Source organism: Echiichthys vipera (assembly GCF_963691815.1).
Source record: "Echiichthys vipera genome assembly, chromosome: 4".
NCBI classification, from domain to species: Eukaryota; Metazoa; Chordata; class Actinopteri; order Perciformes; family Trachinidae; genus Echiichthys; species Echiichthys vipera.
Window position 1 is genome coordinate 22,351,662 of NC_139829.1, and position 26,968 is coordinate 22,378,629.

Below are 26,968 nucleotides of genomic sequence, written 5' to 3' on the forward strand. Positions count from 1 at the left end.
ACCAGCCCCTGAAACCCAGAAATAAAAGCGAACTTAGCTTGTATACGCAAGAATAATTCGCTTTGGTTTTACGACATGGTAGTTCGTACAGAACAACACACCGCTCGGGGGATCTAGGCGATACGGCTGGGGTCGTGTGTGGACTCTACTCGAGACGACTGGGAACTCAGAAGGAAGAAAACAACAACACTGGAAAAAAGACGGGGGGTTACACACACAACAGTGACAATAAAACAACACTCGCGGACAAGTGGTCTGCCTTGTGCCGAAGGGGTGAAGTACGAACAAAAATAGCAGCAAGTATTGGCGAATTTATATTCAATTTGAAACAGTTTATGTGTTAGTTTCAAGGATAGCGTCTCTTTGTGAACTTTAAACTCAGGAAACAATGAAGCATAGCAAGCAACAACTCATCAAGTGTCTCGAAGCTGCTAGCCAGTCCCGCTAGCGTTAGCTCGGCTACCCTGCACCAGCGAGTGAATGCGAAGTGAAGCTAACGGCCAAGGAAGCTAGGTTAGCTCGTCGGCTAACGTTAGCGGGCTAGCTCAACGCGTTTTGGAGAAACTTTTGGTGTTGTTTCCCCAGAGCCCAAAACACTGAAGGAGTATTGTAAGAACAGAGGGGAAGGGCAGGTTCCCTTCTGGACTTTTTCCCCTCTACATATTTTTTAATATGATGGCTACCGAGGTCAGCAGTGAGGATTCGGGCTCGGTCACAACAGGGACAGGGGTGGCAGGCGGAGGAGGCCCGGAGACGGCCCCTTTCCCCTACTATCCCAAGCCGAGCAGAGTGCGAGTCACTGATTTGGGACAAGGACCAGCTCCAACAACCCTCCGCCAACAGCCAAACACCTTTCCGGACTCACTTCCCGACATGAGTGTGACCTACCCCGTGTCTAGTGGGGATATAACCGGACCAGCGCTTTCCGCAACAGGGAGTGGCGGAGCAGTAGGTGGACATTCAGTTTTCCAAGGAACAAGCTCAGGGACTGTGGGCGGCATTTGCTGCTCTCCTACTTCGGAGGGTCCAGCTAGTCGGATTTCACCTACATCAACAGGCCCAGGTGGGCCCGCTGACTTCCCCCCACTGCCACCACCTCCTCCTCCCCCTCCAGGCTGTGGGGTACTCGGTGGCACTACGGATGAAAGCGACATGCAGGATGGACCGGAATACGAGGAAGAAGAGGTGGTGTTCCCCCTCACTGCACCTCCCACGAACCAGTAAGTATACTACCAGTAAAGATAGGTCTTTTTCATTGACACCTAGATATCAATATTTTGAAGTATCCTGTATTCTTTTGTTGGTTTCACTTCGGAATTTGATTTAGTATTGAGTCCTGCAGGTGACTTTTGCTACTCACAGATATAATCAGTTATGATCTAGGCTACATTTACATCCCACAATCATTACCCCATGTACTGTGGATTTTTATAACCAATAACCATCACTTGTGGCCATGAAATAATCCCAATTTAACAAGACTGATTACCTACTGCTTTTCCCATTAGCAAACTTCTGTTTTATTTTTGGAAGAATCAAAATCATTCAGATCAAGATGAAGTAGTAGCAGGATTTGCAATTTCATATTACATTGAGTCGCAGTTTAAACAGTCAAAAGTTAAGTCAAATTGTTGTTGGATCAGATTGTTACTAACTGTTTTTAGATTAAGAGGAGATAAAGCTAAAAGACAATTGAAAAAAAAAGCCCAACTCATTCTTGTCACAACAAAAAGCTGTAGCGTGCAAATGCCTTCAGATAAACACTGAGTGGTTTAAGAGTGCAGTCTTTTCACCACAAATAAACCATCTGATCTATTCTTATAAGTGAAAATAAATCGTCAGAGGTTTTATCATGAAGGAAAAGTTAGAAGAAGCAGCTCAAGTGAACTGCTTCGATGAAGAGTTGCAGGTGACAAGCGCTTGCTTCAGTCTGAGTGAGATCAGTGCATGTTATCTAGGTAAACAATGTCTTTATATGCCTTTTGCTGTTGTATCAAAACCAGTTGTGTCATACCTGCCCCATGGGCTCTGATCTGCTCACAACTAAATAGAGTTAGTTCACCTTGACTCAAAGTGCTGGGAACACCTGCATAGATAGACTTTGTATTCAGGGGAGTCACAAATCCTGCCCATCCAACTTTATTAAAACTGTATATTCTTTATTAATCAAATGCTCAGTTTCACTGAATTGATCAGCAATTGCATATACATTTTTTATATAGAGTAAGGAAATCAATTATGTTTAGTCGGACTTGTATTGGTACATTGTCGCACTGCAGTCCCATAAAACGCCCTGTTATTATGTCCTCTAATGGGACTGTTCAATATTTGGACCACAATGGTCCAAATATGATCTAGCGACATGTTTGGAGTGATGAGGCAGTCAGTGAGAAGCTTCCTTTAGCTTGGCCAGCTCAGCCTGCAGATATACCTTACTCTTCGGTTGTACGAAAGGTATGCTAGTGCTAACCAGGGATATGAATGCCTCTAAAAGATCAGAAATAAGCTCTCAGATGAAGTGTTTGGCGTAGCGAGATCAGGCCGTCAGCGATTTAACCTCTGAAGCCATCCAGGGTGCTGCCTCTTCAGCACACAGCAGGTCTCCTCGTAGATCAAACCAGGATACGCTTCACTCTTTCTTTTTCTTCTGGTATTACGGCAGACTAGATGCAGGCACAAACAGGAGCTATAGACATGCAATAAATCCACACAGGGACTCGAACCCGTGTGGAACCCAGCCAAGTCACCTATGGACTGAGCTACTGCCGCAACAATGGCGGTCTTGATGATCCCCCGGATGTATCACAGAGAACTTTACAGCAATCTCAACACTGATGGGCTGTCGTGCCACATCGTCGCGTGACTCGCCTGTACAGTTCAATATTTTCAACTCATGCATTGGATGCGATTGAATTGTCATCGCATCCATCTCCTCACATGAAATGCAGATGCAATGTCTTGAAGCTGCATCTGTACATTGACTTTATATGTAATCGTGTCGCATCTGTCGCATCCGGTCTCTACGCACCTTAATAGTAGCCAAAATATTTTCATTGATGTATTGTGCTCTATCAATACCATCATCTTATCTATTAGCTACATGGGAGATAGAGATGACTTGAAGAAAGAATACAGTCCTCTGACTTAATGTGAAACAAGCATAAAAAGAACATGTTAACTCTGTTTTGATTGCTTCATGGAAAATGCATCCTCTATGCATTGTACTTTGCATCTCGAATCATAGGCATTTTTTCTTGCCCGAGCTGGGATCGGCTCGAGTCCCCTGCTACCCTGTAAAGGATAACCAGTTACAGATAGTGGATGGATTGATTTTAGGCATTTTTATGAATTTATAAGGCGTGTGCGTGCGTGCGTGCGTGCGTGCGTGCGTGCATGCATGCGTGCGTGTGTGTGTGTGTGTGTGTGTAACCTAAATACAGCACTCCCATTTGTTACAGTCTCATTACAGAACTGCTGAGCTTTGTCATTTCTGGACCTCATACTGTAAGATATGGAAGTGACTGGGCCCTGGAGTGTGGATTCAGCTCTTATTTTAGGAGCCACCCTATATCTCCCTGTCAGAATACAGAGGAAGGGGAAGGCCAACATTTCACCAGTCTTGTCTGTACTGGTAATGAACAACCCTAACTGGAATTAACTGCAGTTGAATGCAAGTTCTTCCATGTAGTACTACTGTGGAAGCAGATATTTCGCCAAGGGAATACAGACTTCTTCATGTGTTTGCACTTGGATTCCAGTTTATCAACTTGCAGGGTTGCCAGTGAGGCAGTGGAACAGTTGTCCCTTGTGCATGAATGGCATTGATTTTCTTTGGTCTTGCTTGTTTCACAATGAGAGTCTTGTAGTGAAATGTTTATCTGCCACATTCACTGACACACATAACTTTACACGCTGGTGAGAGACAAAATGAATGTACTCACTCTCTCACTCTGGCCTACTATGAGATGCTTTACTCAACCAAGTTGTGCAACGCACATGTGCAACACAAGTCTTTACTCTATATTGGGTGTGTGGTTTTTGTGAATTGCTTGTAGTGGTGATGAATGCACCGGAAAGCTGGACCACATGTCTTTAATGTTTCTGGTTATTAGCTTGCAATTTGCCAATAGGTGTTGTGAAGTACATAATGGCTTTTATCAAAATGAGATGTAGATCTGTAGGATAGGGACAAAACTATTATATTATTTTACTATTCTTTCATTCTTTCAATGCTTGAATTCTGTAATTTACTAGTTTATTGTTATCAGAGAAGTGGACCCAGCTATAAAAATATATGCTGAATGTATGTGCAGTGTGTGTTTGCTCATCATGATAAGACCTGCCATTGGCAATATAAGCAAGCTAGATACAGGCTTTCCCTAGGCATACAGCCCTTATTTATCCTCTTGTCTGGCAGCGGATGCTTTTTGAGAACATAAGAGTTGTAAGGTGCTTCCATGGCCTTGTAATGATGACCCAGTTAAGACAAGGGGATGTCCCAGTAATCCACTTTGAAAGACAGAGGTGATATTTGGACACTTTGCGAGGTTACCGTCTCATCCAATGGTGCTGTCCTATAGATGATCTAATATATCTAATATACAGGTATTCAGGCAAATGTGTCATGGTCATGGGCATAGCTGAAGTTTTGACCTGAAAGCAATAAACTGATTGATTGACTGACTCATGGCCACACTTTATGCAACACAATCAACTTATTTTGTCTCACATTATGTTTGAAAATGTTTAATCTATGTGTAATATAAGACATGGGTACATTTGTTTTTTTCTAGATGGACTTCTTTCATTGTGCCTATAATAGCATATGCCAGTGGCAAATCTAACATTGGCAGCAATCTGTTTTAAATTCACAGCTGACTACCCTCAAGGATTCTGAAAATCACCCTGTCCCTTCAGCTGTGTGCCTTCTGTAATCATGCTCCAAGAGTGATGTTGTATTCCTTTGAGTTATGTTAGCAGCCTGCGAAGTACAAGTTGGAAGAATGATGGTGGAAAACCTCCACATCGTTGGAAATGGTCCCACTGTGTTTTGCACAGTGACTGTGGAAGCCAAACTGGCATTTTGCAGAGTGCAGTAGCTGATAGAGTGAAAATGTTTGTAGGAGAGGAAGACGAACAGCAGTCACATTCATTCACAATTCTGTACAACCATGTGTCATTCATAAACAGTGGCTGCAGCAATGTGATAATATTTTCACACCGATGATAGCTTAACCAAGTGCAAGAATTAAGATTTAAGAATTAAGTGGCCCTAACAGTGCCGGCCATTTGTGCTGCCATTAGAAACCTCTGGCCCAGAGCATGAGCTTAAACAAACAGCACGTTGGGAAATGAGTCGTTGATTTTGAGTTTCCACGAAGATTAGCAAGGGTTTTAAAGCATAAAGGGTTTCCCCGAGGAGGAGGTGGTGGTAGGAGGAGGTTAGGATATGAGAAGATCAATGGCTTTGTGAATGAGTTTAGCAGTTGGCTGTGGAAACACATGTAACTGCAATGTTAATGGAGTACTCACACTACCTAATTCCCCTTTGTGTAGGGAGGCAGAGACAGTGGAATTCTGAAATGGCTCAAGGATCATGTCACATAGCTTAACAAAGTTATTTCACTTTTATAACAAAGCATGGTTTTATTATTAGGATTGGATCAGTCATTACACAGTTTTGATGACTGTTGAGCCAAGCAATTACAATTAAGCCTGTAATATCCTGCCATACATTTTTAATATGAAAATGTGGTTGCATCTTGTCACACAAGTGCCCCCTCAATCTTCCAACCCTTGTAGCGAAGGATTATGCTTTTGGTTGATTTAATAGACCCATTGATTGAAATTTGAGTCACACAGTGTAAGCTTTTTTTCTGTGCATTGATAAGGCAAAGCCTATAGTTTCCATGCATTTACAATGTGTTACGCAATGTCCTGTCATGCCCTTCTAATACCCATACTGCCCTGCCTTTTCTCTCCTACATCCTGTTTTCAAGACTTCTGAACCACTCATTGTGGCCTTAACAGGATCCTCAGAAACATTTCAGTTGTTTGACAATACCCAAGATTCTTGATTTGAATGACTTTTAACATTGGGTTAGTTGGGCTGAATAATACTTTAGATACTTTGGATAAAAAAATGTTACAGCATCAGGTTAATCATAAGTACTGTAGTACAACCAATGTGACCTACACAGCAAGATTCATAAAGGGGTTTCTTTTAACAGGGTTGTCATTGCATTGTTATGTTTGTAAAAGAGCAGCGACATAACTGAAAGCTAGTGTTGTACATTTCCTTTTATTGAGATGCATTGACTGTCTCGTTGATGTTTTTATATGTTACTCCACATTACATACATTGAAATGATATATGAATTTGCCCTAGGGTATAAATTTTGACCATACCGTTGTGTTGTCACGATACCAAAATTATGATTTTGGTACAATACCTGCCTAAAATATCTCGATACCGATGCTGAAACGATACCACAGCGGAAAACTAAAACATCATCAAAAGTAATGTAATAAAATATTAGATGACAGAATGTGGAACCTCCTAATAATTTATTTATTTTCTTATTAATTAAAACACTTAAACTTAAGCTGCTGAGCTTTATAGCTACTTAACATATTATAAAGTACAACACAAATGAACCAGACCTGGTGGAGGTCTGTGCTCTAATCAGACCATCGTCTACTAATGAAAATTACAATATATTTTATAAATGATTGACAAAAATGTACATGCCATGATTATGTTTCCAGTACTGATTGACTGGTGTTGTTGATCAGCATACATGTTATAGTAAAGTTAATGTTAGCAGTGTGACTGTAGCGTTTCAATACAGAGATATGTGGAACCACATCGGACAGTTAAATAGTTAGCGTAACCCCTGCCTCGGGCAACTCGAAAAAAGTTTGAAAAGTTCACAAAATAAGCACATGCTTGGACGTGTTAGTTCCCTTGGTCTGTATCGATTCAGAGCATCGTTTACAGCCCTTGCTGTTTGCTAATATTTTTCTCTGTGCGTCTGTTTCTTCAACAAGCCTAGGATGGCTGGCAGGAGCAATTTTGCCACTTTCAGCCATGTCTGTCTCGCTCTGTCACCATGAAACCGCGCCTACTCTGGCTGCAGGCAGTGAGGAAGCATAGAGGCTCTGCACAAACGTATAAAATAAAGTACCGATAATAATAAATCATTAAACAGTATTTTTTTAATGGCAGTAGCTTTCTAGTATCGGTTTACTGTGCAACACTTCTATACCGTGCTGAAGGTAAGGCCCTCACGATTCAGGAACTGTACTGTGTTTACTTTAAAAGCTTTGGCAATTTGTTCCTTTACTGAAAGAATGTTTGACATTTTGACAGTGAGGGAGGTTCATGTCATTATGTGTTTAATCTTTAAGCATGGTTGAAGAAAGGTTTATATAAAAAAAACTCTTTAAAACAGTGAAGGTCACAAGGCTGTGTGATTTGTTTCCACCAATGTACATCTATGTATTTGAGTGTTCATGGACAGCACATAAATTTGTATGCACATATGCCACCCCCAACCCTTGCTGCCCCGTTGCTTTAAAAACCAATAGGCTGGATGCTCATGATGCATGGCTTTATGAGAGAGAACGAGGGGAGGGTAAGAGAAAGTCGTGGCAGCAAAGACGACAGGACTAGTTTGCCTCAGTTTTTAAAGGCTCAACTTCTTCAGAACAGCATCTAAAGGATGACAGAACCAGTCACTGTCCTCCAATTTTCCTCAAATTAGCAACTAAATACATGAGGGGTGTCAGTCTGCATCTCTGTGTACTCCTGTTCATCTTTCCTCCACCGATGTGGCTCTTTGACACCGGTGACGGGAAATGACTATATCAAGGCGGCAGCCGAGTCGCATCATCATGCCTCGTACGGATTTAGAGCTACCTTTGTGCTGCTTTCCACGTTGGAGCTCACAGTTTTTGCCTGGCCAGCAGCAGTATCATTGGAGTGGGTGCACCTTATGAGACCACAGGACACAGCAGGAAGATGCAGCAGAGGTCGAACTCGGCGTAAGTGGGACATCAAATCATTCCGCAACTCTAACCTTGCCTTTCTAACTGTGGGCTTGGAGAGTAGGATTCCAATTTCATTGTAATTGTTAAAAATATTATATGTTAAAAAGAAAAATCAGTGAGTGTGTGTAGTTTATTCATTAGATGTTATTCAGGGGACTTGTGAGATCTTTCAGCCAACTATGATCATCTGACTTTTCAGTTGTAATATCACAGGAAATAGATAGATATTTAATATCTATATATTTTTGTGTCTTTAATGTTTTGCTTGGACAAGGGTTCATTAGATAGTCAAAAACGTATAATGTAATTTGCCAATTTTGTCTAATCACATATTTTATAGACCTGACAACATGGATGCCTGGAAAGGTCATATTACTTGTTTAACTACATGGTAATGTGTGAGGCCAGGACAACCTAATGGAGCATATTGGCTCCATTTAAATAAAAAAAATAAATGTTAGTGCAGCATTACATTTGTGTGCAGAAAACATGTTATACTCAGTACCCCGTCTATGAAGGCAGCAGCTCCACTGAGGTGCATTGCTAATGTAAAGTAATGCAATGTTTCATTCATTTTGATACTAATGCGGGCTGACAGTACATCCATGGAGATGCTTGAGTACAGCTGCATCCATCAAGACAGAAGAAGATGAAGAAGAGAGACATGATTTGGAGTGAAAGAGTTCACAAAAGAGCTTAATGACAGACAGACAGACTGATAAAGAGACATGGTCCAACTCACTCAAGTCACAGCATCTATGTCTGTCCTGTTAGTCTTATTACCCCTGGAGGTTTGGATCCAGCAAACCGAATATATTTTTCTAGCATGTGGAAACAAAAGAGCTACGTATAAAATGGATGGGCACAAATAGTAGAATCATTGCTAACCTAAAATCGGCTTTAAAATGTAATTTTTATATTTACAGTAGATTGAAAAATGCATAATGTAAAACTGCTCAAGTAATCCATTAACCGAGGCTTATGAAATGGTAAAGTCCTACCCAACATACTCTGGGTATTATTACTTTTTAAAAATAGTTAGAATTTTGGTCAGTAGAGTATGCAGTGTCCTCATTTTGAGCACAAACCTTTCTGAACACTTGTTGTTCTTTTCAAACCGTAGCTTGTCATTGCTTTAACGTCTGTACTATTTTTAGCAATGATTCCACCTTGGTATGACACACTTAGCCCCAGAGAATTTAAAATACATTTTCTTTTTTTTTTCTCAGATCAGTCTGTTGATGTTATCATTTTCTTAATCAATTTATAAGTAATTTCATAATTTCTCCTATGGGGAGTATACAACATGCTTACAACAAGGACACTGCTGTCTCTGAGTGCTGTCTAAAACACCCTAACCATCTACTCCATTGTCTTCACCCTAATCATGAGTTGGGTGCACATTTGTGATCCAAGCAATCTGGCCAGCCATTTTTTTTATTTAGCCAAGAGTTCATTTATATTGCCACATTTATATGCTGTATAAAACATGTCTGTATGCAGCATCTGTTGGAACGTATGGTTCCTGTGGCTTTATGGTGCCATGGGTTGTTCTTTCCAAATCCAAAGCTATAAACTGTGAGAAAACCACAGTGAGGGTTTATGTGGTTCAAAACTTAAGGCACAATCTATAAACAGTATCCTACTCCTGTCTTGTCAGAGCTGTTGTGATGCAATATTAGGCATTCAGCCTCAAAATATAGCCAGAAGGATTGTATACACAATAAAGCATGCTTGCTGGAGCCTATGCCCTATATTTTGGCATATTGCCCAGGCAAACTAGGCTTGGGCATGTTCAATTTGAACAGTGCACGGTAATATTGTTCTTGACAGCATGACACAATTAGCTTAACTATGCATATAACTTAACCTAGTAACGCTCACGTATGCTCACAGGAGCAGCTGAAAGGATTGCCTTTGGCACCTGTCTCATAAGGAAATGACTAAATGAGAGTCTTATGAGAAATTGAGGTTCAGGATGTGGGCACTGGAGTGATGAAGAATGACATTGTTGGTGACGCCTGCTCACTTACCTCAACACTTTGTAACATATTTTGGTGTCTTGTCATTAACAGGACGTTGAGATTGGTTAGTGTAGAAAACAGTACTTTGCCTACATGTGTGTTGCCACATCAGTTAGCCTGTTTTAGTTGACTTTGTGGAAACTAGATGTAGATGAATACATTATCTTGAGCTGAGCGTCCATAGAGAGTACCAGGACGTCACCGTGCCATGCCTTTCATGTACTGACATGACCCGGCATTCCTCAAGCTGATAGTAGCACTGTATTCTGTTACTGCCGTCATGGCCTATGCTTATCATAGCCTGCCCTGTTTATCATAATACCCTTCTCGCCCAGTTTTCTCAGTTACATCCCATGTCAGTGTTATTTAATAAATTAATATTATAGCTCATGCATAAAACTGCAGTAAACTTTATCTGAATAGCAGTTTCCAAATGTACAGATAAGTGTGTACAGTGCAAAGCAGCTAAAGTTTCAGAATACTAAATACCACATTTATTCTGATTCTTCCAGAGGTAAGGCACTAGGGCATTAGAGGATGTCTGTGTTAGATGTACTGTAAATTAAATCAACCAGGCTGCGTAAATAATGCAGATGACATCGTGGCACTGTACAACAACAAATCCACATGGCTGCTGTTGCTATGTCAACATAGAAAACATTGTGTACGACTGTGCAGTAATCAACACTGGTTTGAAATTAGGGTTGTCAAAAAAATCGATACTCATAAAATAATTGATACTATAAATTAGTATTCGATCAGATACTACCTTGCAAAAGAACCTTGACAACCACACTGCAGACAAAACAAGACATAAGCTACAGCTCGTCTTTCTGAGCACGATTGCTAGTTCATCACATTACCAATACTGAGCTTACTGAACACAGCTTGGGGTTTTAGTAGAAAATGAACAAAGCAAAAGTGCCGTTTGTAAATAATTACCATAGGAGGCTAATGACCGGGGAAAGGCTAACGATGTAAAGCTTGTGGTTAGCGCATAATGATAAACACTAACGTTGCGGTGGCTCTAAGCAGCTAACATCTAACGTTAAGAGACGTTAATTTCAAAGGATGACAGAATTGTGTGTCTGAAAAGTCCACCAACAACGAGAAAGAAACAGTGGCAGCCTGCTATACCAACTCTATTTAATCCAATTCTGCAGAACGACAGAAGATAAACAGGACTGTAGCTGAATATATTAGCATGGACCAGATCCCTGTTTACACTGTGGAGGAACCTGACTTTCAACAACTTATTCACCAACTGAATCCAAGGTTTAACCTCCTTCATGAAATCTCTGAGCTATACAACACAATAAAACAAGTGAGAGTTTGAAAAGATTTGTCATATATACACCCTACAGTTATTTACCACTATATCAGACAACTTTTTAAAAGTTTTGTTATTGATGTTGTTTATATTGTTCTAATCTTTATTTTTAAAATTCTGCTTTCATTTTCTGTGATTTTCTCCCCATGGTATTGAGTATCGAGTATTTCCCTGAGTATCCGTATCAACTTCGAAATTTTAGTATTGTGACAACCGTATTTGAAATACACCTGAGAAACAAGACTGGCTTATACAGTTTGCACCTGCTGGATTCAGCAACCCAATGAATGTCTGAAAAGGTCGATATTTCACGTTGTGTCTATTCTTGGCATAGAGTAGGAGTGGAAGTCGGTAATTAAAGGATGCCAACAAGCTGTTTATTTTTATTTTTGTCTGCCCAAAGCCAGAGGTATAACAATAAAATAGAAAAGATAAGATAAAATGTTCCTTTATAAGTCCCACAGAGGGGAAATTTCCAATTCACAGCACCTAGTGGATAGCACACATAGAAGAAGCATCAATAAAAAACAATAAATATTAGAAACAAATATGAACAATATAAACACAGGGAAATATAAAATATATTGTCTTTGCCATTTAACTTAATATTTGAAAACTCACCTGTTGCTAAGCTCCACAAAACACCAACAGTGAAGCTCCCCTGTATATTCCCTGTGCTTTGTTTCACTACAACAATGAACTGTTTTGAATTGAGACCTGGCTTAACAGCTGATGCAAACAAATGTCATTTTTCACCCACACTGCAAATATATTGCTTGGAATTTCTATGTGGAAAAACAACCCAAACGACCCAAATGAAGTGTTGTGCTGTCATAGTCCCTGTAGTGTACAGACAGCAAGACCCCGTTCTATCCATTGTACAAAGTTAATTAATTACCTCCCAGTCATAATCAAAGGCAACATTCAAAAAAGAACAGTATTCCATATTTGAAAATTTCAGCTGTGTTGAAACCACAGATTGTATAAAAATGGAGGATGTGTTTGCAACCAGAGTCTGTGCAGTGGAGTAATGTCATCAAAGTCCTGTCCATACACCCACCCAACCCCCCAGCTGTCAATCATATTATTTCACCCTGTGTTTTTATAGCAACAAATTAAAACCAAAATTATCAGAAAAATGGACACTATAACATACATCAGCATGATAAAAAGTACCTAAAATGACATGAAGCATCTTCTGGAAAATTTAGTTTGAGGTGTACCATTTGCTAACATGGAAGGGGAGGGACTTATGACCTATTTTGCAGCCAGGAGGCGATCACGATGTTGTCCGTCATTCCACTCAGTAGCCGGGAAACAAGACAAGGGACACTTCTGCCGGTCTAGACATTTATTTGTGCTCAAACTGTCTCTACAAATGTCTTGAATTGGTGCTAGTAAATCAGAAGTGGGTTTTGGAGTTTTTGGAGAACACAAAGAAGAGGCCTGCTGACAAACCAGCATCTTTTTGTCCATCATGATCAATATAGTCTTATGCCTTGCCAATCTCCAAGTTGTAGGCCCGACACTGGCTGTTCCTTCTTTTAGGTTAGGTTAGCTTTTAGGTTCCCTTTGTTGGAAACAGTAACAGGCTGAATGTCTTGTATTTGTCTTTTAATGTCATTATATACAGGGTATAATAGGTCATGTGAAGATGCTGGCAGATGCATGAACTACTTAAATCATATTATGCTATAATGAAAATAATAATAATTGTAACTTAGCTAGTTTGGTTTGTAGGATGGGGTGTCAAGCTCTGCTTTCTGCAGTTCTTCTTTTACAGTCATCTACCTTTCCCTCTTCACTGCTCCATCCCTCAGTGTTATTTCCCCCAGCTTCCCTTGGCCCTACTCTCCAACTGCTCCCAGTCGCACTCTTCAATTCTCTTATCACCCAAATCCCCCCAAAGCCCCCTCATGGACACTTAACTCTCCCCTCCTCTTCTTCAAGCCTTCTCCAGCTTACTCCACAATAGCAGACTTCATCACATTTTCTTTACAAGTAGAGACCTCTACTCACCTAAACCAGATGGGAGCCCTTAAGGTTGCCTGTGAAAAGAGCTACTGCAGCACCTCATTCATCTTCTCACTGCTGGATGTTTTTCCAGTCACTGCCTTCTGCTCTGAGAGGCACCAAGCAGTGTCCTAAATTTGGAAAAACGCGTTAATTTTTTACCCTAGCTGGCAAGGCCCAGTTCAGCCTCACCTGCTTAAAATTTTAACCAGTGTTGTTCCTAAAGCCTTCTGTTTAATTCAGAGAGGTAGCAAGACTTTAATGGTGTGGTGGAAACTCAAAATAAAAGCTTTTTGACCTCCATTTGTTTAAGAATAGATGACTTGCTAATCCTGTGTGTTGTACTTTCATGAAAGTAGGTAGTAAAATGCATTAGAGCTTCATAACTTATATTGAATTAAATTTCAATTGGCCCATCAAGATAGTTTTGATAATTTACTTACTTATTTCCCTCACCAAGTTTCCAGAACTATACTGAAAATGAAATGCTCTCAAGTCTAAAGTGGAAATGTATTAAAGCTGTATTATGTAACATTTTTTTGATCATATTCACTGAATTTATGGTTGCTGCTCATCAACAATGTGTACACAGTTGCATCTCAATATAGTTTTTTCCTAATGCACCATCTGACCCCCTCCTAATTATTTCCTCCCTGTCTATCTCAGGTGGTACCATGGCAAGCTAGACCGAACCATTGCTGAAGAGCGGCTGCGCCAGGCTAGGAACCCTGGCAGCTACCTCATCAGGGAGAGTGACCGCCGGCCCGGTTCCTTTGTCCTGTCTTTCCTCAGTGTGACTAATGTGGTCAACCATTTCAGGTATGACATCTATGCAACATCAGAAATGACTTGACCTCAGTGATAGGCCTGGTCTGAATCTGTAGCAAGAGCCCACTTTAATGCCTTAGGGAAAACTAGAGTTTTGCATTGCCATTTCAGTTGCTCCCGTTGTAAATTATGTAGCATGTTTAAACTAACTATTTCAAGGAAAGTAACCTTACTTGACCTACACAATGCTGGTTAAATGTTTGTCCAATTAACTATATTTTTTAACCATTGCTGTTGTAATCACTGGCAAACCAAAATGGTCCAAAACATGGGATTTGCATGAAATAAGATGGTACTCGAGGTATCATTTGTGTTTAACATTACAATTATAGAAGCTACACATAGTTAGCTAACCTGTCTAGCATGGTATTGCCTCCCCCTACAACTGAGAGAGCTTTGTGGGCGATTTTTAGAATAGTTTGGTCCAGCATGAAGTGTTACACCTCTATTCTCTATAGAGCCCTCTTAGTAGGTGAAATAGAACATAATATGGCATCTCACAATACGCAAACAGAATGTCACTCTCAAGTAGCAGATAAGGATAGAGGAAATACAGAAGTTAGTCATTAACTGCTAACCAAAGGAGCAGAAAGCCACAGACACTGCAGACAAATATCAATCTTAGAGATGAACCAATACTGAAATTAGACTATTTTAGTTTGAAAGGTAGTTTTCGTTATCAAGTCATTCCATTGTAGACCACTTCAGCCTATACTGTGATAATTTACACACAGAATGACCTTCCTGAAAGATAAGCACAAACCCTGAGATACTTTTTATAAGAATTAAAATGCTATGATCAACAGTGTCGAAAGCCACAGACAGATCCAACAGGAGTAAAGCAGTGTGTTGACCACAGTCAGCTGCTAAGAGAAGATCATTTAAAACCCTAAATAGTGCAGTTTCTCTGCTATAACCTGCCCTAAAACCCAGTTGAAAGTTCTGAAAGAGATCATTGCCATTCATAAAATAAATGATCTGTTTCGCTACGATTGTTTTTCTAAGACCTTTGCAAGGGAAGGCCGTTTTGAGACTGGCTGGAAATTACTAAGAATGTCAGGGTCTAGTGTATCATTTTTTTTATGGAGAGGTTGTACTACTGCCATTTTAAAATAATCAGGGACAAAGCCAGATGAGAGGGAAGAATTGAATCAATCCACTAGAGGTTATAAAGAAAGTTTCCTTTAGGAAGTGGGACGGAATGATATCAAGAGATAAAGTGGAATTCTCCATTTGGGCAATGGTTTCAGTTACATTTTCAATTGAAAGTCTAGTAAAATAAGTTATGGTACAGTTGGTGCTAGGGTCAGTGGGCTCAATGACTGTATGGGCACATGAAATATTGTGTCTAATGTTTGTGATCTTTTTCAGAGAGAAAAGCTTGACATTTTTCACTTTTTTCAATCGATGTTTCATTTATTGCAGGGAGGGGACTTTATGTGTGACTTTGAGTCTGGGGTTAGATCTGTGTTTATTATTGAGGTCATTATAATAATTTTCCCTGGCCAATTTCACTCCTTGATTGAAGGTCTTTATTAGGTCTCTCAGAGTCTGCAAGTGTACATGCTGTCTAGAACCGCTCCATTTCCAAGTCCTACGACATATAAAGATTTGATGCCATCGGTTAACCATGGCTGAGGTGTGGTTAGGGGTTTCCTAGCTCTTACTGGGGCTGAGTCCAGAATGTTAATACATCTTGAACTGAGAATGGTAGTGGCATCATTAATAATCACTGAACAGACAAAGCCTATGACAGTGGAGGCAAAAGCTTCCCTAAATTTAGCAGCGGACATGAAATTAAAAATGGGGGAATAGAACACGTCCGTATTATTATTATTGACTGGGACTGACTGGATGTTGGCACACAACATTGCTAACCATGAGGCCATGTTATAAAACCAGGTCAAAGGTATGCCCCTTATTATTATGAAAACTCGATACAGTGTTCGAGGCGGAGCCCCATTCATTCCCATGAAAGCCCCTTAATTTAAATATAGATTCCAGCATTAAAAATCTACTTTAAAAGTAATTCCTTAAGAATCACCATACTTATATGAATCTACCCCCCCAAGTAAGTGCTTAAAGACATTATGTCGGTGTGTGATGTAAGTCCATCTATCACTGCATCTCCAGGCCATTGCGCTGATTTAAGTCATTGAAACAACTCTTTTCTTAAACATACTACCCATCATTCCATAAGGTTCTTCTCTTTCTAAAGCTAGTTTTCTTTTTTTAAGTAAACCAATTTTATACAACAGTATTTCTTGCTGCTGCTCTTCTGCTCATGCTTTTCTCTAGAAAATGCACTTCTCTATTTAAGTAACAATGACATCATCTTCTTCACTTACATTGGTTTAGTGTGGTCGCATGATGTCATTGATGCTGGAAGAAAGGAGCCTCTCTGTAAGGGAATTACGAACATAAGGTTAATTGCGTGACACCTACTGTACACTTCAGATGGTTGACGTGCACACAGCAAATGAGTAATCATTTTAATCACAAGTACATTTATTATAAACCCTTAATCAGAGATCCCCTCAGCTGATGAGTAGAGAATTACGATTATCATTCTCTTTTGTAATTTTCAGTCCCAAATTACAAATTTCCTCGTCATGATAGTTGGATTCAACAGGACAGCCTCTATCTCTCTCTCGTCAAAAATCCTTGTCAGATATGCATTTACTATTTTCTTTCATTTTAGGATTGTAGTACTGCTGCTTAGTCTTGTTAGTTATCTTAGTTATATCTCAGTTTATATGTGGTTTTTCATCTGCAGTATAGGGGCACTGATGACAAACAATGTTGACAACGCAGTCCAGATAAATCATTTCACTCTCAAATGAATCAACACTGAATATTTTCCTTCAGTGCACAGTGATTTGTCTGTATTTCAATATAACTGTGTTGTCTTTTATTATTGTTGTGTTTTCTCTCAATAGGATAATTGCCATGTGTGGGGACTATTACATTGGAGGGCGACGGTTCTCTTCTCTATCAGACCTGATTGGTTATTACAGCTATGTGTCTTGCCTGCTAAAAGGAGAGAAACTGCTATCGCCAGTGGCACCGCCAGAGGTGAGATTGACTCCATGCTGGGAATATACAACAGAATCCAATATACTACATTTTAAAGCTACATTTCTGTACATTGTGTGACATTGCGTTTGACAGTTGTTTAAAGAAAAAAAAAAAAAAATGAAGGTATACACTTTCATTTCATTTTAAAGACTTTACACAATGTAAAGGGCATCTTGTTTTCAGTGTAGTTTGCTTCTTTGAAAATGGACGTTTTATAGCTTGATAGTAGTATTGTGATCAAAATGTGATTGGCAACTTCTTGTTTTCAGCAATGGATCACACTAAGTGAATTTGTCTCTTTATGCTATTTGGAATAGAATAAGAAAGAACTGTCCCCAGAAATCTACACAACTAAATTCAAAACATTTTTAAATATGCCAAATGCATGCAAAAACAGTAAATCACATACCACTAAGGTATGCAAAACCTAATCTCCCAAAAATATTGTCCGGTGAAAGTACTTTAACCTGATAAAATGTTTTGGAGTTTAAAGATGAGTGGGGAAAAATGTACCTTTTTGAGTTAACTGGAAGTCAACCTTGATTCCTTTATTCAGCTGCATGCTCAATGTAAAAGGGAGTATTTTTCACGTCTTCCTTTTCCCTGTTTTCTTTTGCCTTCAGGCAATATTCAGAGCTGTTTAAGGCAAAGCTCCAGTTTATGCTAATTACCTTTTTTTAGTGGAGTGTGATATCTCCCAGAGGGGGTTGTAGTAGAATACTTGATTTTTTGGAATAATTGGGGGATTTAACATGGATGTGGTTTTTGGAAGGTCAAGAGTAAGACTGAGAGTTTTATTCTTTGTTTCCACAGCCTGTAGAAGACAGGAGGAGAGTCAGGGCCATACTTCCATACACCAAAGTGCCAGATACTGATGAGATCAGGTATGTTTCTGTTTCCCCTTGATTTTTCGTTTTTTTTTTGTTGCATGTCACAGGCCTGCTCTTCCCCTCACAGAAGCCTGGAAAGCACATCAACTGACATGTTAATGAAAAACAGTCCTGCCCATGTCATTAAGCTTCATTGGGCACACTTAATGATGATCCCAGTTATCCCTGATTTCCTAAATCTGATAAACATCTGTCTGAAGTTAACCTCAACCCTGAGTCAACCAGGGAGCCATTGGCTTAACAGAGTAGATGGACATGCAATTTTTACCTCAAATGTTATGAGTCAGAGGAGACACCTGCTGGTATTGCTCTGGTATTACAATGGACACAAAATACAAAAGACTATTTATTATATTTATTTATTATATTTTCGTTTATTTCTTTCATATCATCCAGATAACAAGGCCTTGACAGAGCAAAAGTGTGATAGAGAGATAGTGACACTTAATAAGAGCTTATTTAAAGCAGAGTTTACTGTGTGTTTCACACATGTCTTTATTGCCTTTTTCATACAATATGCAAAATGCCACAGTGCTATACCTTCTCTTAATGCTCATTTTGACTTACTTGTATCTTTAGCTTCCTGAAAGGAGACATGTTTATTGTTCACAATGAACTGGATGATGGCTGGATGTGGGTGACTAATGTTCGCACAGAGGAGCAGGGCCTCATTGTGGAGGATCTGGTAGAAGAGGTGGTAAGTACAGCACAAGATGTGAACTGTGATGCAAAGGAAACCAATGCGAGGGGACTACAATATATCATACCAAAGTTTCATTAGCATATTGGCCCATTATGTCCTGACAGATTTCTGTTTTTCATATTTTTTCAGGGGCGGGAGGAGGATCCACATGAGGGAAAAGCGTAAGTTGCACTGAACTCAAGTGTCCAATATCTGATCAGTTGGAACATTTCAAAGCATATTTTCCTATTGAATACATATTTGTATAATGCAGCTTCCTTTAAGCTTTTAGACAAAATTATTGTATGATATCCACCCTGTTAGCTCAGCCTCTTTGTTTGTCTCCATACACACAACCTAGTGTCTTTGTGATGACAGCACATTGTACACAATATTCATCATTATTGTCTCCTCACCTGTTAAGTCCTTCAGCTTTGGCAGGACTTAAGTTCGACTGCGTTTGTGACTGGCTAACAAACAAAACAACCTTGAGCATGCCAGATTCCCATGTGAGAGGATAGGAGTTCTAAATTAAATTGTGGTCACATCTAAGAGTTTCATTATTTTAATGCATTTGGACACACATGTGTCACATTTGATAAGTTTGTAGACCCTAATAATTAATCAACAACATCAAGTCATTTATAAGATTTAGAGAATGTGTTGTTGCAGTAGGTTCTACTGAACATTTGCATTTTGTTGATTGAGCTTATTTTATTGTCTCTTTCTCCTGTTTTTGTTTGATCTACTGAACAGCTGGTATCATGGAAAGATCACTAAGCAAGAGGCTTACAACCTGCTGATGACAGGTACCATTCCTCTTTGCCTTTCATTTGGCAAACATTATTAATCACTTGGGATGCTATCGTACATTGTATTTGTCAGAAATGCGGTTTGAACATCAAAGTCCATTGATCAACATAGAATGCTGAGCATGCACTAAAAATAGCCCCTTCTCATTTCATAGTTGGCCAGGTCTGCAGTTTTCTAGTCCGACCATCAGACAACACACCTGGGGACTATTCCCTCTTTTTTCGCACCAATGAAAATATCCAAAGGTTTAAGATCTCCCCCACCCCTAACAATCAGTACATGATGGGGGGGAGGTACTACAACAGGTATGTCTGGCAATGTGCCCCTCTTTGGCATTGTTACAACAGAATAATACCAAGATATTTGATAACTGTTGCATTTTTGATGTTGTAGCTAGCCTGTATTGTGTATTTTGACTTGCAGTTAGTGATGTGCTTCATTTTGTTTGCTCTCACTCTCTCAATGGCAGTGTTGATGACATTATCGATCATTACAAAAAAGAGCAGATTGTTGAAGGCTACAACTTAAAAGAGCCAGTTTCAGTGCAGGTACGTACAAATGTTTATATATATATTAGCATTATTGAACTTATATATTTGCCTTAATGGGATGCAATTTCAAAAATGTAAGGGGTTTTATACCACTTAAATGCTCACATTGCTCATATACCCTCATTGCCAAATATTGATGTTGGCACATACCAGTTTGGACAAAGAGTAAATGCTGAGTGCTAGTGTTCCACTGAACTGTAAATTTATATTCCAAAGAAAATATATTGCATCAGACATTTTCCTGTTTGTTTTGAACCTCTTTTTGGGGCAACATATATAGCACTTAATTAAAGTAGTGTAATGAAAACTGGTTCTTTTGAATGGAATTTATTTGATGGTTGTGTGATGACTTGATTTGTTTTTATTTGTATTTACTCTAGAACCAGGAACAAGTTCTTACTGACACAGTAGATGGGAGAGAAATTTATAACACTATCAGACGGAAAACAAAAGACGCGTTCTACAAAAACATTGTCAAGAAAGGCTACCTCCAGTTTAACAAAGGTATGTTACATCTTTCTTGTATTAATAAGGACTTGTAGTAGCCCCTTGCAATATAATTAATAATTTTATCCCAGGCTTGAATTGCGATCAGTCAGGATCTACCATTATGATAAACTTTTCTTTGGTTCCTCTCACCTTCAGGCAAAGGCAAACGATGGAAGAACCTTTACTTTATCCTGGAGGGTAACGATGCCCAGCTCATCTATTTTGAGAGCGAGAAGAGAGCCACCAAACCAAAAGGGCTGATCGACCTAAGCGTGTGCTCTGTGTACGGTGTGCATGACAGTCTGTTTGGCAGGTGAGATGTCCAAATATTGTTCTTGGTCTAATACAAGTTGGCAGAAAGTACTGCCACTCAGCCATGACTGATCTATTGCACAGCCACTACATGCAAGCAGTTATTTTTAAATGATGTATTATATAGTACAGAGGAACTTTAAATATTCTCTTATATTTTACTTTTTTTCAGGCCACACTGTTTCCAAATTGTTGTCCAGCACTTTAGTGAGGAACAGTACATATTCTACTTTGCGGGGGAGGCTCCAGAGCACGCACAGGTAATAAGAGGCTCTATCACTGAAAACGGTCTCAGGAAGAATGTGTATATCTACATTTTTGTCGAGATGCTTCAAAAAACTGCAACAATGTGCTCTGTCTCAAAAACTTGCAATGCTTTCAAATGCTTCTGTTATTTAGAAAAATAAAATGCATTTCCAGCCCAAATTGGTTCTTCATCAGATACAGAGGACCTAGCTAGTTAGGTACAGTGTTAATCAGGAAGTCTGAGCCAGTCTTTTTTTTTAACAAATAAGTACAAACTGTGTTAGCAGTTCACAGTGTTGTGAGTACTTAGAGGCAGATAACTATGTTTTACAAGTGTTCTGACGGTATTCTGTTTTTTTTTTGCAGGATTGGATGAAATGCCTTCAGACTTTCTGCAGTAACTTAAGGAAAACCACTCAGCCGACCTCCAACAAGAGGCTTAGACAGGTACGTATTCCGTTAGTGTCTGTTTATGTAGACAAAGTAAAGCAGTTGAGGAATAATTCCACAAGTCTGTAAAAACGGTATTTATCTCTAAGGTGCAAGACCGCTAACAATGAGTAATTGTAAAATTTGAAGTTCAGAATGAATCAAAACCGAGCATAACAGGCTCATTGAAATGTAAAACAAGTTAGTCGTGTTAACAATTATGCAATTACCATCCTTGGCTCAACTAAAAAAATGGGTTTTGAAGGCTGTTTGTTTTGTTTTATTTATATATATATATATAGATATATAGATATTTAGATAAGGACATTGTTGAAAATGCTGAGCAATTATCATAACTCATCCATATGTATGTATGCGATTTGTATGTTTTGTGTGCTAAATCCCTTTTTTCTCTCTCAGGTGAGTAGCCTGGTGCTATATGTGGAGGAGGCCCACAAGCTGCCAGTGAAGTATTTCAATAGCCCCTACTGTAACATCTACCTGAACAGCGTCCAGGTGGCTAAAACACACCCGAGGGAGGGGCAAAACCCCGTCTTCACAGAGGAGTTCATCTTTGAGTGAGTATGAATATATGAATGCATATATTGGATCCTTCCTTCTCATTTCTTCTTTCTCCCTCTCCATTTTATCCTCCTCACAGTTCCAGAATTTATAGAATTGTCTCTACTTGTTCGCAAAATATAGAATATACTTATCTGTTGTTTCAGTGACTTGTCGAGTGAAATCAACAGATTTGAAATCAGCCTGAGCAACAAAACAAAAAAGAGCAAAGAAAGTGACATCTGTAAGTACATTTGTACATTTTAAAACAAATGTAATCTCTGTAAGTCTACAATCACCTCATCTCCTTTTGTTTCATTTCACAACTGACATCTCTCCCACCTATTCACACCTCAATCTCTCTCCCTCTCAGTGTTCATGCGTTGCCAGCTGAACCGTTTGCAGAAGGGCCAGATGATTGATGAGTGGTTCCCTCTCAGCTCTCACGTGCCTCTGAAGGGAATCGAGCCAGGCTCTTTACGTGTACGTGCCCGCTATTCCATGGAGAAGATCATGCCTGAAGAGGAGTACAGCGAGTTCAAAGAGGTCTGATCCACCGAAAAGTGATTTTGATTGCATTGTCCATTAACTGTCTGCTGCTCCGTTATTCACTTAAAATGACAATGATATCATTGCTGTGTGTCCTCTGCAGATGATTTTGCAGAAAGAGTTCCACGTCATTTACGCTCTGGCCCATGTGTGTGGCCAGGACCGCACCTTATTGGCAAGCCTCCTTCTGCGGATCTTTAGACATGAGAAAGCTGAAGCCCCTCTACTCAGGACACTCAATGAAAGAGAGATCAAGATGGAGGGTAAGAACCTAAACAAACCAAAAGCATTGCTGAATTATTATATCTGCATACATTTTTACCTCAGGAACCCACAATTTGTTAATGTTGAATAAAAATATAATGTACCATATATGTGTAAATGAGTGCTAAAACATGAAATGTGCATAGCAACACCTCAGTCTGCAGTATTTTACAGGGTTCAGCTTTATTGTTTTCTTTGTTTTGTTGAGTTGCTTCAGCTCAAAAATATGTACAACCATGTGTCCATACACTTGCGTAACCTTCTCTGTTTGTGCACTACTACCAGATGAAGCCACAACATTGTTCAGAGCCACCACACTGGCCAGCACATTGATGGAGCAGTACATGAAGGCCACAGCAACACCATTTGTCCACCACGCTCTCAAAGACACTATCCTAAAGATCATGGAGAGCAAACAGTCCTGCGAGGTAAAGACCTACAAATGTTTTTTTCTCTCACAGCAACACAAGTGTCTAAGCTATCTTCCCCGGCACTATCTGTGATGCAAAGTTAAGTAAATGGCATTTACATCGTACCAGTGCAGTCACTCTGCAAGGCTACACATAGATGCAAAGACATAACATACATACAAACAGTGACAACAACAATATGAGACAATCAAGGCTGCTTTGTGAGTTTTAGTTGCAATGTATATTTCAAAACACTGTGGTTCTTAGAGAGGTCTTACTCATTGAGACAAATTTCTAGTACATAGGCTATTGTGTTTTTCTTAACGTACCTTGTATCTTAACTTACCTTGTATCAAAAATAAGAATGCATTTACAAGTGGCTGATCCACCTCTACATCAACACGACATGCAACGTGTAATGCATGTTTTTGTTACTGTAGAACAAATGAATCATGGCTCGATTCGTCTTAATTACTCGTCATTTGTTTTTCTGTTTCCTATTCTGTTTTAGCTGAACCCTTCCAAACTGGAAAAGAACGAGGATGTGAACCTGAATCTTGCTCATCTCCTCAACATCCTGTCGGAGCTGGTAGAGAAGATTTTCATGGCTGCTGAGATCCTACCACCGTAAGGAAAAAACCCACATATACTCAGTGTTTTCTTGTTTCATGGGTAGATCACTCAAACGGGCTGTTCGGAAAGAATCGCAAAGCCAAAAGTCTTAATAAACCCAAATAATCAGTCATTATCTCTCTGTGATGACCCCTCCAGGACATTGAGGTTCATCTATGGCTGTCTGCAGAAGTCTGTGCAGCAGAAATGGCCCACTAACAACACCATGCGGACAAGGGTTGTAAGGTAAAAAAACACAAATAATCGATGTTGGACACACTTCTTGAGTTGTTAAGTCCTCAACATACTGTATCTTTTGTCTGCACTTACTGGCCATTTGTATGACTGTTTGGCTGTACAGTATGTCCCACTTATCACTATGTAAAGCATCCTTGGGTTTCCTAGAAAGGCGCGACATAAATCCCAGTTATTCTTCTTCTTCTTCCAGTGGCTTTGTCTTCCTAAGACTGATCTGTCCTGCCATCCTAAACCCAAGATTGTTCAACATCATTGCTGGTAAGTATCTGTTGAAAGAACCCCCCCCTTTACTATGTGACATGACATCAATGTGTTTTTTGTACCACCCTCTCTTCTTGCAGACCCTCCATCTTCAGCAGCAGGCAGGACCCTCACACTGGTGGCTAAGTCTGTCCAGAACCTGGCCAATCTGGTTGAATTTGGTGCTAAGGTGTGGATTGTGTACTTGAAACAATAGCATGTAGTATAAATATTGTTTTGACAGTGGCTATATATAAGAGGAGTAATATAATATTTGTGTTTATGTCTGATTTATATTATGATAGACTCTACAATTTTTTTTTTCTATCCCAAAACAGGAACCCTATATGGAGGGTGTGAACCCTTTTATCAAAAACAACAAACACAGGATGATCATGTTTCTGGATGAGTTGGGGGTAAGTAACATTCTTTGCTTTTTGATCAAATCATCAGAAGTCTCTTTAGCCCTATCCGGACGGGATTAGTTTAATGTAGGGACGTGGTATAAAATAGTTTTACCTCAGGGCATCTGCAATTTAAATGGTCAATTCGCATGGGATTAAGAAATCCCTGGATTCTACCAGAGGTGGGAGGGGTTACTTAATTTACGCACTACGTCACCTCACTGTCGCCATGTGCGTGCCACGTAGCTTCCTGATATCACAAAATTAAGTAAACAGAATCAATTATCTTAAAATGTGATAAAAGTGCTTCTTCAAGCGCCTCCATCCGCAAAAAAATGGGGAAACTACGTATTTAAGGGATATGATGTATCAATAATTGTTTTACAGAGGGTCGTATTTGGACAGGACTTGTTTGACCTGAGGTATTTTTTCCGGACCGTTTTACAGAATGTGAAAATCGCCGTCATTTTGACTGACATTCTCCGGAATAATTACTGACATGCCGCATTTTAACAGGACTAAAACCTCTGGTAAAAATGCCAATACCCCATGTACCCACGTAAAACTAGTCCCGTCCAAATAGGGCTTTATTCTTTCTTGCCAACCCAGACTGCGGACTAAACTTCACAAGCTTAGAAAATTTTCCACTGTGTTTGTAGAATGTTCCTGACCTCCCTGAAGCCACAGAGCACTTTAGGACGGACTTGTCCCGGGACTTGGCTGCGCTGCATGAGCTCTGTGCCACACACTCAGACGAGCTCCGGACGCGGAGCAACGAGAGGGGAGCACAGCAGGTCAGAGCCAGATGATATGCGCAGCTGTGCACACAGAGAACAATTTATGGTGTCCTGTCCCAGAAGATTTCTCTAATTCCTGTTTCCTCTCTGCAGCATGTGTTGAAAAAGCTGCTGGCCATCACAGAGCTCCTCCAGCAGAAGCAGGCTCAGTATGCCATGTCCAACAGCAACAGGTAGTACTGCAATCCTCCTCCTCCCCCATCTTCCCATCCTTCCGTCAAGTCTCCTCCACCGGAGAGCAGCACAGAGGAGACCTAGCATGCTCTACCCTCATCACCCTGGCAACCCCTCCATCATGTCCTCCTCCAATAGTCTCGCCCATCCCCACCCACCTGCCATCTTGTCCCATTCACCACAAGAGAGCTATCCAACAACAGCAGCTGAGTACAACAACCAACGCAGTTCTTAAAAACACAAAGTTCAAAAGAAAAACAAAAACCTTGCACCAGTGACTGACAGCTGAATGCACAAGAAACATATTTTTCCCTCATAAACTGTGTTCACAATTCTGACTTGGGTACATTTCATTCCCTTCATCATGAAGGCCAAATATCAAGATTTCAAGAGTTTCTTTGAACCCACTATGTGTTTTGATAGCACAGGTTGCCAAAGTGTACCCCCCCCCCCCCCCCCCTCTTCCATATGAGGAAACTGACATGAAGAAGTTAGTTCTCTCAGTCCTCTTTTCTTGTAACTGGATTATGAGCGATAATGCTTTTTATACTGTAATTGACTGATTTATTTTAAGGTTGTGACAATATCTGCAAAGTGCTGAAACTAGCATTTCTGTCTATTTGTCCTTTTTTCCCTTTGTTTTCTAGATTGGAACAAAGTCTTTCAGAAAAGTATGGTTATTTTATATTAAGAATAAATTCTCTTGCTGGAATCATGAGTATATAAGTGAGATGAGCTGATTTTTTTCTTTCCTCCGATTGTATCAGCTATTTTTTGATTATTTGGTTAAGTCTTTTTTTGAAACTTCTCAATGCCAGACAAGACACATAATCAGAGAAACCAAGTAAAATGAAAGTGTTTACAGCATTACTTTTTTTGAATAGTACAGAATGTATCAGACATGCATGCACTTATTAAACAGTTTTTGTAAAGTAGATTATGGAGTCATTCATTGTCCCCTG

The 26,968-nt window shown here is 39.8% G+C and overlaps 1 protein-coding gene across 1 annotated transcript; it reads left to right on the forward strand.

The window, feature by feature from the left end:
• On the forward strand, nucleotides 1–26,932 carry LOC310945662 (ras GTPase-activating protein 1-like). The gene is made up of 25 exons (XM_083911826.1): nucleotides 1–1,220; nucleotides 14,086–14,238; nucleotides 17,187–17,322; nucleotides 18,139–18,209; nucleotides 18,795–18,912; nucleotides 19,048–19,079; nucleotides 19,654–19,706; nucleotides 19,865–20,015; nucleotides 20,180–20,258; nucleotides 20,642–20,765; nucleotides 20,907–21,063; nucleotides 21,235–21,322; nucleotides 21,675–21,755; nucleotides 22,158–22,315; nucleotides 22,466–22,542; nucleotides 22,672–22,844; nucleotides 22,951–23,110; nucleotides 23,397–23,539; nucleotides 24,033–24,148; nucleotides 24,293–24,379; nucleotides 24,582–24,649; nucleotides 24,733–24,821; nucleotides 24,970–25,047; nucleotides 25,695–25,829; nucleotides 25,926–26,932. The coding sequence occupies exons 1-25, from the start codon at nucleotides 673–675 to the stop codon at nucleotides 26,007–26,009; spliced, it is 3,159 nt and encodes a 1,052-aa protein (XP_083767952.1). The 5' UTR covers nucleotides 1–672; the 3' UTR covers nucleotides 26,010–26,932.
• Nucleotides 26,933–26,968: the final 36 nt, after the last annotated feature.

Coding starts and splice junctions, on each gene's coding strand:
- LOC310945662 (XM_083911826.1), top strand. CDS start 673: ATGATGGCTACCGAGGTCAGCAGTGAGGATTCGGGCTCGGTCACAACA. Junction 22,316..22,465: donor ACAGAGGAGTTCATCTTTGA/GTGAGTATGAAT, acceptor CTGTTGTTTCAG/TGACTTGTCGAGTGAAATCA. Junction 22,845..22,950: donor AGTACAGCGAGTTCAAAGAG/GTCTGATCCACC, acceptor TGTCCTCTGCAG/ATGATTTTGCAGAAAGAGTT.